Source organism: Anabrus simplex, chromosome 1 (assembly GCF_040414725.1).
Source record: "Anabrus simplex isolate iqAnaSimp1 chromosome 1, ASM4041472v1, whole genome shotgun sequence".
NCBI classification, from domain to species: Eukaryota; Metazoa; Arthropoda; class Insecta; order Orthoptera; family Tettigoniidae; genus Anabrus; species Anabrus simplex.
Window position 1 is genome coordinate 1,743,308,703 of NC_090265.1, and position 18,611 is coordinate 1,743,327,313.

At 39.1% G+C, this 18,611-nt stretch overlaps 1 protein-coding gene across 2 annotated transcripts in view; it reads left to right on the forward strand.

Moving 5' to 3' along the window:
- Hen1 (Hen1 methyltransferase) overlaps nucleotides 1–18,611 on the forward strand; it is a 119,954-nt gene that overhangs the window by 41,729 nt on the left and 59,614 nt on the right. For both annotated transcript variants that reach the window (XM_067155137.2, XM_067155138.2), the window contains one exon: nucleotides 11,033–11,228. In XM_067155137.2, coding sequence (XP_067011238.2) covers nucleotides 11,033–11,228 — 196 coding nt within the window. The remainder of the gene's footprint in view (nucleotides 1–11,032; nucleotides 11,229–18,611) is intronic.

Consider the following 18,611-nt stretch of genomic DNA (forward strand, 5'->3'; position numbering starts at 1 on the left):
TACAGCATAGAATTTCTGTTTAGGATGCTGTAGAGTTTCATCTATGTTATCCAACAAATTTGCTACAGAGTGGAGTGTTGATCTTCCTTTCTTGAAACCAAATTGTTGATCAGGAATCTTGTCATTGATTTCTTCCTCCAATCTCTTTTTTAGTAAGCTGGTAAATAGTTTTAACAGGTTATTCTCTAGAGCTATGCCTCTGTAGCAATCTGGAGATCCCGTATCTCCTTTACCTTTGTAAAGGATTTTAATGTTGGATTCTCTCCATTCATAGGGAATGTTTCCTTTTTCCTCTAAATTTTTAGCCAATAATTTAGCCTTCTCTTGAATTATAGGACCGGATAACGGTATTCCTTTTTCACGTTGTTGTGTAAACTAAAGAAATACCGCGTCATTTATCTTTTCATATCCACCATCTTTCATAGTTTTGTGGTTTGGTATTTTAGAAGAATGCTCAATTAATTTAGATTTAGTCTTTACCCAATACGCCACTTTTGACACACACCAACTCCATAATCTGCAGCAACATTTCACAATATCGCACTATTTGCCACCTGTCTCACTGCTTTTTTTTTTTTTTTTTTTTTTTTTTTTTTGTTGATGCCTACAACATCGCGTTTTCATTTAGTTGACATCATTCAATAAACATGCACTTGCCACTGTACTTTTAACACAACTGATTACAGTATACTGTCCCTTATTTATTTGGCGTATGATGAATAATGACAACCTATAAACTATTTACACAACCAGTGAAAGATGAGTACAAAGTAAATACAAATTATCATATCTATACAGTCAAAGAAAGCAATTTACAAAGTTTGAAAATACAAGAAGAAAACACAATATATTTACATCGCTATCCACCTATCAACTCTGACAGTTCATATATACACACTGAGTGCGAGTGATGAACATGTCACTAAATGTGAATGTCCAAACCCACCACCCACTTCACTGCTTCGGGTGTTGCTGTGTTGAGGTCTTCCATGGTGCCAGTGAAAGCACGGAGTGGACATTCCTGCACTACATGTTTCATTGTTTGTCGAACCTCCCCACAATCACAGTATGGAGAAACTGACCAGCCCCAGGTGTGTAAAGTAGATGCTGTTCTACCTACTCCACATCTCATGCGGTTTAGTCTACTCCAGGTGCAACGTGGCAGATCAAAGCCTGCCAGCTTTGTGGATGGGTTATCAATATCCACTATTGCCCGAGCTGGGGATAAAGACCACTCTGTTAACCATTTAGAGGTGGGGTTGAATTCACTAGATGTTATCTTCACGGCTGTCTTCCAAGCAGGCTGGCGAGACTTCAGGCGTGTGCATTTCTGTCTGATATCCTCATGAACAGGTAGACGTTCATTCTTTAGCATTCTGGTCCATAGCTGAAAAAGGGCCTTCTGTCTCCTGATATGTGGAGGTAGTATATTGCTGAGAACCGGTAACCATTGGGTCGGTGTAGCACGAAGTGTACCAGTTATGATTCGCATGGTTTGACGAAGTTGTGAATCTACTAGCTGTGTGTGAGCACTGTTAAGCCAGACACCAGAGCAGTATTCTGCTGCAGAATAGACTAAGGCCAGAGATGTTGTCCTTAATGTGTTTCCATCTGCTCCCCAGGAAGTTCCAGCCAATCGTTGGAGAATGTTATTACGACTTTTTAGTTTGTTGGCGGTTTTCTGCAGATGATTTTTGTACGTAAGAGACCTGTCCAATGTTACTCCTAAGTAACTGGGATTGGCACAATATTGTAGTTCATGGCCCTTGAAGAATACCCTTGGATGGTGGTTTGCTTCTGCGTTGTTCAGATGGAATGTAGATGTCACTGTTTTCTGTGGATTGGGATGAAGGTACCATCTTTGAAAGTAGTCATCCAACAGTTCAAGGTCTCGGTTAAGAACTATTTCAGCTTCTGCGAAGTTGGGTCGTTGAATTGTGAGGCAAATATCGTCCGCATATATGAACTTTCGGGACACTGTTTCAGGCAGGTCGTGGATGTATAAGTTGAAGAGAGTAGGAGATAGAACCGACCCTTGAGGCAGACCATTGTTGACTTTGTGGAATTTGCTTCTGTTGTGTTCTGAGTGAACTTGAAATAGTCGGTTGCTTAACATTCTGTCAATTAGTGTAGTAATTTTTAAGCAAGGAACAGCTTTAATCAGTTTAAGCATAAGACCTTCCCTCCAGACTGTGTCATATGCAGCTGTAAGATCTAAGAAGACAGAGACGCTTTTCAATTTCTTCTCAAAACCAACCTCCAGATATGTGGTCAAGTATACTGTCCCTTGCTACTGTATTTCAAAAGAACCCAGTCCAGATGCCTGGGCCAGCATTTGTAGGATAAGATAAGATACAGTACCCTTTTGAGCAGGTATTCATGTTGCAATGGGGTAAGAAAAGCATTGGAACTACAGTATAGAACTGCAAGGCCAGTGAAACGACCTTGGGTGAAAGAAAAATATGAATGGAGAAGGGTCTCTGGACTTCCCTGCTTTCTTAACAGAAGCTGCAGTATAGTCCGACCAGTAAACAAATGAAACTCCGGCAGCTGAAGCAACATAAACCACAGTCTACATAATCTTCATGGTGAATAATACAGTAATAATAATAATTCCTGCTTGTTCAAGAAAAAAATGTCTCTTGGAAAGAAACAGTTTTGTTCATACTACACTTGCATTCTGGCATAAGTCATAATATAAAAATAGGATTTGCCTAGTATCCCTCTGCACATATAGCAAGAGTGTGACTAATATAGACGGCTAAGAACGAGGGGTAAAAGCAAAATATTAAAATACAATTTTGCCAGAGTATTTCGGTTAAGCTGGGTTTCGGTTAAGCAAAGTTTGGTTAAGCAGGGTTCTACTGTATTAGGACACAAACAAAATCCCAGTCCCTGAGTCAATAGAATTAACTATTGGGGATTAAAATCCCCGATTTGGCCGGGAATCGAACCTGGGTCCCTCTGAACTGAAGGCTTTGATGCTGACCATTCAGCAAAGGAGCTGGACCATACCCTGGTGAAGTACAGGTCATAAATGACATGAAGAGTGTTCAAACACTCTTTTATTGACTAAATTACACATTCATTTCAACATATTAAGAGCATTTTGTGAATCATTTGGGACAAATCTCCAATGTGTTAAATATTGAGGAAATTTCTGATGAAAGTGCAGAAATAAATCAGAGTGGACTATTAACAATATTGATAGAAATAAAGTAAAATGAAATGGAGTGTTAAGTGTTAAACATAAATTACTGTTAGTCGTGGAAGAAATGAAGATGGAAATTGTAAAACATGCTTGTGTCATGACACAGAGCAAGTTTAATAGTTGGTTATAAATTAGTGTAAAGTAAAGTACGAGGGCAGTTGGGAAAGTAACGTACAATCATTTTTTTCTCCCCTGGTATTGCAGCTGGAATGTTGAAATTTCATGGCGATATAGTTTGAAGTTTTCTCTACCGAGGTTTTTTTTTGGTGTTTTTTCATGTGCATCTCTAATGCGAGAAGCCTGAACTACGAAACAAACATGGTGCACATGTTGCTGTCATCCACATGTGAGGAGCAGCGAAGTGTAGTTCGATATTTGTGGGCCAAAGGGCATACACCGAGTGAAATTCACAGGGACATGCATGGTGTGTATGGGGATGACTCTCTAGACCGTAGCAATGTCTCCAGGTGGTGTGCATTCTTCCAAGAGGGCCCTGTGAACCTTAATGATTCGCCACTCTCCGGGCGGCTGGTAACCGCTTCAACTCTGCAGAATGTCCGCGCCATTCAGGCAGCAATTTTGAACGACCGGTGTGTGCACCTGCGAACCTTATTGCAGACGTTCAACATTTCCTATGGTGTGGTGTACGACATTGTTCGTAACACGTTGAAATTCTGTAAAGTTAGTGCTTGCTGGGTGCCTAAGAACCTGACAGACAATCACAAGGTCCAGCAAATGATAAGCACACTTAACACGTTATGCCACAGAAGGGAATGACTTTCTGAAAGGAATAGTCACTGGTGATGAGTTGCGGGCATAGCACTACACGCCCGAAACCAAGCAGGCCTCTATGAAGTGAAAACATGCTGGTTCCCTAGTACGAAAAAATTCAAAGGGAATCATTCTGCTTAGAAAGTGCATGTGACAGTGTTCTGGAACATGTTTGGTGTGTTATTGGTGGACTTCGCTGAACACGCGACCACTGTGAATGCTGCAGCCTACATTAAAACTTTGTTTAAGTTGCGTCATGCCCTTCGTGACAAATGCCGCAACATTAATGCTGACTGTGTCAAACCTCATGATAATGCCCATTCCCATGTTGCTGCTCCTGTTCATAAGAAACTCGCAAAATTTGGGTGGGAGGTGCTCCAGCATCCACCATACAGTCCAGACCTGGCACAATCGAACTTTCATCTGTTTGGTCCCATAAAGAAATTCCTGGTCGGCTAACACTTTGTGACAGATGCAGAAGTGAAATCAGCAGTCCGCAGATGGCTATACTCCAACTAAACGGACTCTACGAACAGGGCATATTGAAACTGGTACCACGATGGGTGAAATTTATTGAAAAACTTGGTGACTGTGTAGAAAAGTAGGTCAAAGAAGTAAGTTCATTTTTGATTTGTTTGTTTTTGATACATATTAAACTTTTGGGGGAAAAAAATTATTATACATTACTTTCCGATCTGCCCTCGTATATATAGTTACATTATAAGGAGAGGCAGTTTGTGAGCTTGTATGTGGAGGCTAATCTTCACAACCAGTCAACCAATTTCAGTACGGTAATTCTTTTGCTGGTGGAAAGCTTATTTCTTCCAGATTACTATAGGCTGTAGTGTATTATGTAATTGTGCTAGCTTATGAGGATTCAGATGATGAAGAAAGTGGAGCAAGTCGTAAAAATTGTGCTTCCAGGACCTTTTAAAAGTGTTGGTCCTCCAGCTAAGAAACTGTTGGGGCCGATGACCTTCGATGGTAGGCCCCTTAAAACAACAAGCATCAACAAGCAGCAAGAAACTATTGTGTGAATAATGCATTCAGTTTTAGTACCGCATGCAGCTAGTAGGGTAATGTTTTCATCTGACGCATAGTTCGCTTCCTCTAGCTTGCTGGCCGGTCATGCTGAGCCTTTGCCCTTCTCTGCAGACTCTTTCTTGGTTAAGTTTAGTTGCCGCCTGCGTAGAACCTACTAATTATTAGCACTCACAGAATGGGTGATTTGGGCACTGACGGAGCCAGCCCCTGCTAATGGAAATACATGAAGGGATATTGTGCCAAGTCCATTTCAGATGTAAGTGTTGCAAATCTTTCGTCTAAGAAACATGTTATGGTGGCTAATGAAATTAGTCGGTATCCTATTACATAATATTTAGTGTGGTGTTGTGGAAATTAAATCTGTCGTGTACAGTGTGTGGATATAGCAGCTTCTTTAAAACGAGAGTAAGTGGGGCAATATAAAGGACACGGATATCGGCATAAATCCCAGCAAGGGGTGTATAGAGAACATAAATGCTTGTGTGACTGGGAGTCAAATAATTAGTTTTTCTGTTTTCCATGCATGTTATTCAAACTTGACTTGGATGAAAGCTGGAATAACAGATAAAAAAATTAAAAACACGAAAGTTCCTTCCAACTTATTAATACAGGGTGACTCAACTGAATTGTGCTTATTGCCAGCCAATTAACAAACATAACGATCAGTTTAAGAAAAACAGAGTATGCATTTGTTTATTTGTGTGTGTTTAGTAACAACGCAAATTTTTGAAATAGTAGTTGCTCTCCTCCAGTCCCGCTCAGCAGCCACTACTGATAGCAAGTAATGTACCCTGGCTTTGGGAATTGATACACTAATTGGCATACAGTAGAGGCTGAGGAGAGAGATGAAAAATGACAGATTGATCCAGAGTTAAATTTTTGGATTATTCACTATTGCTACCAACAGTGTTCAAATCTGATTTATAATTCTGGGCTCTGGGCTCAAGTACCATTTTTCAGTATAGCTATTATTCTTCCCATCATTATTAGTGCTCAGCTGGAAAGTTGTGGCCCTTACGCACAGGCTTAACTTCGGTCTACGTAATGGACTTGCCCATCACAGTCCCCCAAGGGGTGTCACTTCAGTCTGTAGCAAACTGTCCAGCTGGTAATTTCATTGTAGAATGCCAAGTTTGCTGTCTCACTCCCTCTGTCACGACATCCAGGCCTAATAAAGTATGAAGACTCTCTCGGCCAGAGTCAATATAATCAAAATCGTCCGGGCTATTCTGCCATGCTCTACTCTCATTTCTGCCAGATGTTTCGACTACTGCTGCGATAGTCATCTTCTATGGCGTCGTTTAAGTACTCTTTCCTGTGTTGCAAGTTATGAATCTCATTCCGTATTGACGGTTATCACTTTACAAAAGAAAATATTTATAAAATCCTCCTATCAATACAAGTCAAGTCATCATTTTAACTTGTTCTTCATCCACTCATATATTCATTTTTTTCTCATTACAGATATTACACACATTTTATTCGTAGTATTGACGGTCTCATTACACTCCTCAGCATAGTGTTTTTATTTAACAGTCAGCAAGATCTATTAGACGAGAGGACTTTGTACCTCAATGTGTTTTTAACTCACCAATCATGATCACTGTCACTTCACATCATTACGATTTTTAATTTGTTTGTATATTATGTAATCATTGTTTTACCACTGAAGATGGCCTTGAGATTAGGCTGAAACATGTATATACTTTGCTTCATCTAACAGATGACTTGACTTGTATTGATAGGAGGATTTTATAAATATTTTCTTTTGTAAAGTACTCTTTCCTGTGTCCTGCTGGTGACTGCAATGGTTGCTGGGTAGGCAGCTGTATTTATATCTGAGGGTACGGCCTCCACTTGGTTCGCACTTTGCAGGGTGTCATCTGATTGAATATCTAAGTGCACGGTCTCTGATTGGGTTGCGCCGAACAGTCTGTCAATTGATTGGATTGATTGGAGAGGACTGACTGCTCGGCGTGACCCAATCGGAGGTCATGCGCTTTGAGGTTCAATCAGACGACAGACTGCACAGCGCAAACCAATTGGAAACCGCACGCTCATCAGATATAAATACAGCTGCCTCCCCAACAACCATCACAGTCACCAGCGGGACACAGGAGAGAGTACTTAGCTGATGCCACAGAAGATGACTACTGTAGCAGCAGTCAAAATATCTAGCAGGAATGAGAGGAGGAGACCATGACAGAATAGCCCAGAAGATTTAGATTACATCCAGGCCTAGCTCTACATGGGGGTATTTGACTTGTTGCCAACAAACTACCGACATTGGGAAAGAGAACATTTCATGAAATAGACAGCCAGGAGAACTTCAGAATTAATTCATTAAATTCTATTTATAAGAAATCAAAAACCCACTGACTCTGACTGATCACGGTGTTAAATCCCGAAAACCAGAATATTCAACCATCTGAAACCATTTGCTGTACAGAGTTGGAATTTCATGTTTGCTATTTTATGTACTAGATGCTAAATAGGATGAGATTGAAATTTTTTATCCTTCCAGAGGTTAAATGGGGGTTGTCTCATAAAATTAAATCTTCTTTCCACCAGAACCAAATAACGTACAAAGACAAAATTTCGCCTGATGTTTGCTATTTTATATTCTAGATGTGAAATATTTACCACTCCTAAGAGGGTTTAAGCGAGGTTTGACTCTGAAAACAAAATATTCATTCCTCAAAATATGTTTGTTTCATTTAAGACACATTTATGTATTAACTAAGGTGGGCTAATTATATACTTTTCTTTTGATATACAAAGTTGAAATATCACACGATGGTTGCTTCTGTATCCTAGAAGATAAATAAGAAAGGATTTTAAAATATTCCAGTTCTATGGGGGTTCAAATGAGAGTTAAGTTCAAAAACCAAAATATTAATTAATACAAACTGATGATATATTCTACAGGTTCCACAGACAGTGAGATCTCCAGAATGCAAAACTTGGAAAGAGAACCTCCATCTTACAGCTGTAAAGTATCACAGGGATCTTTCTGGTAGTATTAGAATTATCTGAATTGTAGAGAATATCCAGTCCAGTAAATATTTGTAAGACTGTTGTGTGTGGTATAAATAACAAAATGAGTGCCTGTGAGGAACATAGGAAACCCTTACTTACTGGATTTCAGAGGATCTGTGAAGCACACTGCCAAAATATCCAGTGAACTCAGACAAAAAGCAATTCCCACTTGACAACAGCCTTAGATTGATAAAATCATAACGAATATGCAGTACATCAGTATGACAGTCTTGGAATCCTTCTTGCATGAAATAGCATCTTAAAGTTTACGTACATTTCCTTGCGAGTTATATGTTATACATGCAGGATTTGCTGCACTGTCCTTCATACGTATCATATCTGGTGCTATCAACACCACTATTGTTGTCATCCACTTTTGCCACAATTTTATCAACAATATCCATTATTTGTTTTGTTTTTCCCTCTTTCTTTATCAGTATCATATATAAACTTTACTGGGAACAATATTATGTATCAGAAAACTGGATTTCATTCATTAATACTGAGTCATCATTTTATCCAGGCCCGCTTGCAGCTGCACTGTGGCCTTGGACATGCATTGCTTGCCCACCGACACTCCATTTCCTTAGATGGGCCATTGTGCTCACATTCTCATGTACAATATCAGCACAAAGTGGATGAACGAACAAGGCTGCCATACAAATGTTACTTAGCAATTAAGTGTCTTGCCGAAGTGACTAGAGTATCAGCAGGCTAGCGGTGCATGCTTGAAGCCGTGGTGTAGCTGCAAGCAGGTCTGAATAAATTGATGACCCTCTACATTAAAAATATATTGAAGTCTCATAAATTATCTAAAATACTAATACCATCACATAACTTACACTTCCATATGTAAATTTATTTTTTCCATGCATCTCTTGAACCTTTGATTACATGTAGTAAGTACACGTGTGGTGTATTTTGTACACCAAGAGAATGAAGTCAAGAATTTACTTAAACATTTTATCTTTAATGAATGATATTTATTGAATCAAATGTTCTACAAGCAACTGTTCTACCATACTTATAATGGTTTAGGTCTATTGGATAATATTGTGAAAACATTGAAGAACCTTATTGGCAACATGAAGAAATAGTGAAATATCCAGAGGTGCCAACTATTATGGATTGTCCGTAATTATTACGGATTTCACCTCACGATTACTGAGTTACGGTCAAAGGGGAAATTATTACGGAAAAGCTGACATTATCACGAAAAAATAATTTTCGACGGAAACAAAAGAAAAGGAAAAATGTTCAGTCCTTTCGAGTCTTTCTCCTAAACCGTCTTTATTTCAATGCTTGTGAGTTGCAACGATACTTATTCGATCGTGACTTCCTTTTGCTACCCATAAGCGTTGTAAAATTCATTGTAAATGAAGGCGCTCAGGCGCTGCTCTTCTCCACTACAAATCCTTCAGTAATGTTGTATTTGCTGTGTTAAGTGTACCTGGCAGTTGACAGAAATGTTGAGAAAGAAGTGAGGCCTACATTAAGCACATCTGCACTGGTATCGCTTATGGTTCAGAAAACGAAAATGTCATCACAGTTGGAAGGATGCTTCAAGAAAAACTACACTGAAAAGTAGCTGCTGCGTGAGAAACCAGCTACAAGGAATGCTTTATCACAGAACCAACAGGTTGCGTGCAAATGTTATTGAGTATTATGATATACTTTTGGATAGATTGCTAGAGGGAAGGGCAAAAGGGGTGTCATTATCAAGAAGGAAGGAGCATGCTATGGACATGACTCAAAATTTTTCTCGGGGGCGGAGGACGATTACTGATAATCCACTTCAAAGTTGGCACCTCTGAATATCATTATACTGAATTCTAGAATGAAACTACTTGGAAATATTTTTCATAAACGTGGAAAATAGATTTCATTTATATCACTTTATCCACATTTCAGTCCAGTCTCTATGTCTCCACCATAATCTCCACTGTTGCATTCTGGACAAGTGAACACAGTAACCGCATGTTTTTCACACTCCAATCTCTTATACGCACTGTATGATATCATTGTCACCGTGTTGTTCTGTCTGCCACAAAAGAATCACCATTGCCGTATTTTTGATGGAGGGTCTTCCTCTTGCTGTGGCACTTGCCTTTTGTATTTTCTCAAAAAGAGCTGGGTGTCTGCAGGCAGGTTCCTAAGTTCAACTCTCTCTTCAAGATGTGGTTTCAGCAGAGATATTGACAAGACTTTGAGAAAATCTCATTGGTATTTATGGTCAATCACAATGTATGTTGAATTGTGTATAATTTGACTGTTCATTCCCGTTAAATTCACGAACTAAAAAAATAAAGTCACTGTCCTCACTGCTATTGGAACTATCCCTTTCTTGTCCCGAGTCACTCAAATCTTCTTGTGATTCTGTGTTGTGATCATTTTCCTCTATAAATTTTCTTCATAGTATCTGCCTTCAATTCTTCTTGCGCCATAACCTGATAGATTTCAGTAAGCCACTTCGGAATTTTAGCTCGTATGCAAGTCCTGCAATAACAAAACCATACAAGATACCGAGATAGTTCATAATTCTATTAAAATATCATGTAAAATCAGAAGACAGTGAGTTAAATAACTGAATCAATATTGCAATTACATAACTACACACGTGGTGTACTCTGTTCACCATACGCTACAATGCATTGTTTATTCCCATGAATCAGCACCAACGAATCCAACAACAATGGCACTGCTTGTAGTTGTGGCAAACTTCTTGGAGATATGTTAGGTGGCGCATAAGACCCCTTCTTTAGTACGGATGGTGTACTTTATACACCAGCACTTGTACTTAAAAGTTAATATCTGTATTTGTAACAGTCATACTGTTGGAAAGTCACAGATATCAAGTTCTGCAAATAGATAATATTGTACTTAATATATTTTTCATTCAGTTGTTTATCTGTCTTAAACACATTTTTGTATAATCATGTTGTAAATTGCAAGTATATTTTTTACCAGGGCTAATAATATAGCGAAGCGTTATCCAGAGTACCAAGTAAGCTTCCAAGATATAGGGCCTGGTCCTCCAGGCACTGAAGCAGTGGGCTCATGCTCACAGATGGCAATCTTTGTCAAGGAAACAATACTTCATCCTGAAGAGAGCTCAATGGACATTGAATTGACGAGCCATTTATATCGCGTGGAATCTCTGCAGGTAATGCTGATTTTTATGCTTTGTTTAGACTGCATGATTTAGCTGTTCATCAACAAGATTTATCCACCTGTATTTTTAAATTTATTTTTGCCTCTCTCTTTCCTTGTTTTTATCTGGTTTACTCCTCATCTTAAGCATTGTACATCAAGCCCCTCAAGGACTGTGGATACCATGTCCTTGGTGGAGCTGGAAAACAGAAATGAGCTCATCAGGAGATGAGGAGGAATAGTTCTGGAAGAATTGGTATTTGTTAGGGGAGAACCTATCTCTGAAAAAAGCCGAGAAAGAGAAAATGTGTAGATGAGGAGTTTGTTCTAGTCTTTTTTATTTTATTACATGCCTATGTCTCATCTTTCTGTTTCTCTTCCTGCCTATCCTAGCCTATTGTCATGTTTTGTCTCTTTAGTCTGAAGGATGTAAAGGAGAGGGCATGTAAGTCTCTGGTAAGACCCCAATTAAAGTATGGTTCCAGTCTATGTGACCCTCCCCCCTGTGGATGGGGGATGCAGACGAAGAATACACCCATGGTATCCCCTGCCTGTCATAAGAGGCGACCAAGGGATGAATGTATTAGAACCATGAAACTACTTGTGATTAGTACCGCCATGCGGGGAACACCATGGGTCGCTTTTACTTGCACGTAGTATCACTATGTTAGGTACCAAATAGGTTTGTGATTAATAGCAACAGAGTGCGTTGCTGATTTCTACAGTACCTGTGATTAGTACCACTATAGAGGCGACACCATGGTTCTGGCTTGCCTATGATTAGTACCCACTGTATGAGGAACACCACGGGATAGTGCGGGTCCATGTAGTTGGTACACATATGTGGTGAACACCATAGGTTTTTGTTGCCTGTAAATGGTGCCGCAATCTGGAAAACACCATAGGTCTGTATTCCATGTGCGAATTTCATTACCTGTGAGTTGTACCATACTGTGTGGAATGCCGAGAGTCTATGCTACTTTTGATTAGTACCGCAACATGACAAATACCATGGATCTACTTTCCTACAATAAGTACCATTATGAGGGGCCGATGACTTGGATTTTGGACTCCTTTAGACTGAAAGCATTATGCTATAGACGTAGTCCCTTGGTCAGTAATACTATTGTTTCACATCAGATTCTGTGAATGCAAGACATTGCGGGTCGGATCCACTGATTGTTTTAAATTCATATCCATCCATTCATTCTTCGTCCTCACATTTTGAATTCTGGTCAGTGGAGGATTTTGGACTTTTAATTTGTCATTCCATTTCCTCTTATTTCATACCATTAGGGGCCGATGACATAGATGTTAGGCCCTTTTAAACAACAATTATCATCATATAATGACCCTCACCAGGATTACTTGATTCAAGAACTGGAATAAATCCAAAGAAAAGCAGCTTAATTTGTTCTGGGTGATTTCCGACAAAAGGGTAGCGTTACAAAAGTGATACAAAATTTGGGCTGGGAAGACTTGGGAGGAACGAGACAAGCTGCTTGACCAAGTGGTATGTTCTGAGCTGTCAGTGGAGAGATTGCGTGGAATGACATTAGTAGACAAATAAGTTTGAGTGGTGTCTTTAAAAGTAGGAAAGATCACAATTTGAAGATAAAAGTTGGAATTCAAGAGGACAAGTTGGGTCAAATATTCATTTATAGGAAGGTGAGTTAGGGATTGGAATAACTTACCAAGGGAGATGCTCAATAAATTTTCAATTTCTTTGCAATCATTTAAGAAAAGGCTAGGAAAACAACAGATAGGGAATCTGCCACCTGGGCGACTGCCCTCAATGCAGATCAGTAATTGATTGATTGATTGATTGATTGATTGATTGATTGATTGATTGATTGATTGATTGATTCTCTTCTTGCCTCTGCCAGGCTTCTGTCTAGTTTATCCTTGTGTGTGTTCTTATCCTACTTTCTAGCTTCTTAACTATGACAGTTTTGCATTTAAACATTTAATGCTGTTATGCACTTTGGCATTCAGTCTGCAAGTTTTAGAGTAGAAAGTAAACCCCAACACAATCTCCTATCAAATACTAATTTTAAGATACCACTCCAAGCAAGATTTTTTTTGTAGAACTGTTTAAAATTCATGCTTGAGATATCTTTCTAACCAGTACATGAAGTCGTCAGTCCACAACCAAAACAGTAGATTTACCAGCTACGTTATAGACAAAACCAGACACTGTATCACTGAATGTTGAAACTCATTTACTGCATAATAACTATTTGCTGACTGTACAACACTATGAACATTTATCTGCTGCTTCAAAAGTCACCTTTTCTATTACAAGATTTTAAACAAATGAATTATGTTACATGAAAATTAAAATATGTGCATTACCGTTACCTTCATATTTACTTGGTATTTGATATATTATTCATTGTTAATCAGTATGCAAATATGATATCGTCAGTAAACTTGCAATACTGCAGCTTTTGCTGTCGTATGCTAATACCCCATAATGGATGAAATTCGGATTAATATCATGTTTATTCCTTTGAGCCCCTGTGGTTCAGGTGGCAGTGCGTCAGCCTTTCACCGCTGGGTTCCGTGGTTCAAATCCCGGTCACCCCATGTGAGATTTGTGCTGGACAAAGTGGAGGCGGGACAGGTTTTTCTCTGGGTACTCCGGTTTTTCTTGTCATAATTCATTCCAGCAACACTCTCCAATATCATTTCATTTCATCTGTCATTCTTTAACTCTTATATGCTCAGCGAGCCGATCTATCGGCTCGGGTGGTATTGCTTAAAACACTTAGGCCCGGTTGTATAAAGACATCTGACTGGAGATCAATTAAGAACTTAGTTCTGAAAATGAACTGAGATTACGACTTCATCGCGTTGTATAAAACTGAACTCGGTTTACACATGTGTAGTTCAAATGTAATCGGAGTTCAAAAAATTGGACATGGCAACGCCGCAAAACAAATGAAATACGAAATAGCTCGGCCCGTTGAATAATACTTAAATAGTGGGATTGACCTGGCCGTGACTGTCAACAAATGAAATACGAAATTGCCGTGACTGTCGAAGAAGGAGAAGAAGATAATATTGTAATCTCGCGAAGTAAACATGGAAGGAACTTCACACAGAAAGAAAAGGGCGATCTGGTGGATATTGTACTATCAAGGTACAAACATGTAATAGAAAATAAAAGAACCTATATGGTGACATCAAAGTTGAAAGAGAAAGCCGTTGACTTGTCAATGTTAAAGAGCTCTCCAACAACCATTTGAAAACTTACTGTAGCATAAAACCTAAGAGTTGTTAGGAACATACACATGGGTGACAGGGGATAATTTATTTGACTAGGTTTTTGTAATGTGTCCCTTAACTTTAGTTCCAGTCGTTCCACAACATTTTTCGATAAACGAAATCTTATTTTGAACATTTCACACAATTCAATAATCGGATTCCGTCTGTGCCGAAAGACGCGAGGAGCTCGTTGTAAAATCAACTCTTCTTCATCAGACGAAAAGTCGGAATAATCTGACATCCCTGCTAAAGAAAATATATATGCTTTGTTTTGTAAACTTGAAACATAATAGAAAACTAAGTAACAACATGTTGGTATAGATGTAGGCTATTGTTTATATGATATTCACATAACCTCACTTCTGAAAAAATCGAGCGATCTTTAGCAATATTATTTAACTACTAGCATTCAATATATTTATAACGCACCTCGATATTATTAAGGTACGGTATTCTTACGCATATACGATACAGGGAAACACTTCTCAAGTCTTCAGGTCTAGTTCAATGTTTAATATGAATGATAATGATCTAAGTTCAAGGAGATTAACCGACGAATATTCGGCAGTCAAATCTGAACTTAGATCAAGACGAGATGATCTTAGGTTAGCGTTTATACAACGGAAAATCGAAGTTCAACTTGACTGGCAGCCATTTTTCCTCTTTGAACTCAGATCAAAAGTTTTATACAACCGGGCCTTAGCGTGCCGATCTATCGGCTTTGTGTTCGGATGGCTGTATAAGTACCTTAATGGACCCCTAGATGTCAGGAAAAGACATCAATAGTAGCTTTTGGATTTAGTTTACACTTTTCTCGAGAGATAGAGACACTAAGCTCACCTGTTTGGAACAAATGAAGTTATCGAACCGCGTATGTTCACCGCATGGCGAGTTAAAGTGTGCTGCTTGCGAGTACTGCCTCATTTAGCTTCAAAATACAGTGGAACCTCGATTATCCGTTCCCGGAAAATACGTTTTCCCGGAATATGCGTTCAAATTACGTGGTCCCGCGAGCATCGTAATTAAATCACGTTGTAATAGTCCCGCATTATCCGTTCCTCGAAGAAACGATTTCCCGGATCAACCGTCCAGAAATTCCAGTCCCATCAACGCTAAATCCTCGATCAATCGTTTTTTAATAAACTGTATCTCACAAAAGGACGGCTATGGCATATTTATGGATCTTGGCGTTAACGCCCCATCACTGCGATAATTAAAGCAAGTACTGTACCGGTACTGGAAAAGCGATCGGCGGTGAACTTGCATAAGGGGACCATCTTAGCATCGCATTCGGATGGTATTGTTTAGAGAATCTCGGAAAATCATAAAGCAGAGAGTGGCGACAACAATTGCAAGGAGACACAGCGCATTTCGACAGCTCTGCTTGAAGACGGAACGAGTTTCGTCAGATGTTCGCACTTATAAAACGTCCATATTACGTCCAGGGTTAGATGTTTATATTTTTACTTTTTTCGATTGTACTGCCGAAGAGGTTTTTGGCACTTTGCTCAGGATACTGCAGAGTAACTGGGCTTTCAGGCAGGAATCGAAACTGCTTCTTAACACAAATTCAGTATTTTTGATATTATCGTACATGATTATGTTAGCGACACCAAAACACATGTTGCACCTAAATGTATTTTTTTTTTTTTTTAAGCCATGGGAGGTCTTGGAATTGCCCTATTACTGTTTAGGTCCTAATGTAAGACTGGGAATTTTACGTTTTCGTGTTAAAATACCAAAAACCGCAGTCGTTTTATTTGCGCCCGTTACATTTTAAATGGTTGGTATAATTTCAAACTCGCACTGACATGTGCAGCGAGCGCGCTCTCCAGATGACCTCAAGGTCACGAATAACCGTAATTTCTGAAGTTTTGATCTTTCCAATTTGATTGGATTTGTGACGCGCAGAATTGAATATAATGCATTCGAGAACTTTTAAGAATCGATACTTATATTCGAAACCATGTTTTCGAGTTCAACATAACCTTTAAAAGTCGACGTAGGCCTAATTTGCGCGGTACGAGATTTCCAGAAACTGACTACGAACAGTATACCGGAGACCAAATTACAATGAAAGATTAAGAAATGAACGGATTTCACATTCATTTTGGGTGCTTTCGTATCTAATGTGCTTTATTTTATTAGATGAGAGAATTAAAAACTATTTGTGGTCGATTGTCGTTTGGCTTGGCGTTCTTAGATTTTTCGAAGAGTTTGGCTAGCCTAATCAAAGTCGCTGAATTGAAAGAAGTTTTCACGGGAAACTGACGAAGATTCCCCTGTAAAACTGAATATAAAGTATCGAGATTTTGAACTCGCGTTCCGGTAATTAATGCGGTTCGTGGTCTAACATGCCCGCCTCTCATCCAGAGGCCCGGGTTCGATTGCGACCAGGTCAATTTTACCTGGATATAAGTCTGGTTCCAGGTCCACTCAGCCTACGTGATTACCTTTAATTGTGGAGCTATCTAATGGTGAGATGGCGACCCCGATCTACAGAGCCAGGAATATCGGCCGAGAGGATTCGTCGCACTGACCAAGCGCACCTCGTAATCTGGAGTCCTTCGGGCTGAGCAGCGGTCGCTTGGCAGGCAAAAGTCCCACTGGGGCTGTAGTTTGGTTTGGTTTAGGAGTTTTGTAAGATTATAATTATACATATTTCATTTTTGTGATGTTTAGCCAAATTGTTGATGGTTTTCATTCATTCCCGGATTTTCCGTTTTCCTGTATTGTACGTTTTATTTTCATGGTCCCTCGAAAAACGGAGAATCGAGGTTTCACTGTACGTGTTTTCCTTCATTTTATTGTTTCCATTTTAATCATAGATTATTGTTAATTATATTTTGTTTATATTCTACATTTATCGGTGTTCTCAAGTGAATTTTAGTTTAACATTTCGTGTTATTAGATTTTCGTGCCACGAGTAGGCCTAATGTTTTTACATGGCTGGGCCAAGTTCTAGGCTAAATAATTCCGATATTTTGGATTATATAGATGCTTTAGACGATGACGGTGACGTTATAGCCGATATTGATTCGTATTTCAGTCCGACTCATTGGCTGAATGATCAGCGTTGAAGTCTTCGGTTCAGAGGGCCCGGGTTTGATTCGCGGCCAGGTCGGGAATTTTAATCGCCATTGATTAATTCTTCTGACCCGGGGCCTGTGTGTTTGTGTTTGTCCCAACACTTTCTTCTTCATATTCAGACAACACACTACACTACAAACTACCTCGGTAACACGCGATAGTGATTACCTCCCCCCCATATAGGGTTGGCGTCAGCAAGGGCATCCGGCCATAAAACACGAGCCAAATCCACATGTGCGACACAGTTCGTACCCACGACCCCACAGGTGTGGGAAAAGCTGTAGATAAAGAAGAAGTGATTCGGATTTTACAGGTACTGATGATAGGAGAATGTTTTCCAAAACACAAATGCTGACTGCGGAAGGTACGTGTACCTGTACAGTTCTTTACGTCAGGTGCTATAACTCGTGACTAAATAAGAATACAAAAAACAAAATTATATCATGTTATACAGAATTAAATGCTCTTATTTTCAGAATGACTGAACAACAATATCACTAAAGAACATATTACTTTTTTAGTATTTAAAAACAGATTTTTATTTTTTGTAATATATTTTCAAATTTCAAAATTTATTTTATAGTAAAATATGCCATGAACAATTTTGGGATTTTTTTTCAATTTTGTAACTGGGAATTTCTTTATACGGCAATTTTTTACATTTTAACATGCATAATCATGAAAAATGGCCTGAGTGTTTTGGGCTTGACTGGTGAAAATAGCCTGAGAGCAAATGGTTAATCATTGCCCCAGAGGAGTGTGACAGGCTTCGGCAGCTGGCACAGTTCCTATCCTCGCTGGTTCCTGACCCGGTTGGATGACTAGATACAGTCTGTGGTTTTTCTTCTTTAATGAAGTAAAGAAAAACAAGGGAAAACAAATGTGTCTGCTGCCTAACAACATGAAATGCACACCAGATTAAAGCAGGGCAAAATACCCAAAACATTGAACACATTTATGGAAGCATACTTACCTGGTGTGGATATATGCATTAAGAGATTTGTCAACACATTTTTTTTTTTTTTTTTTTGGAAGA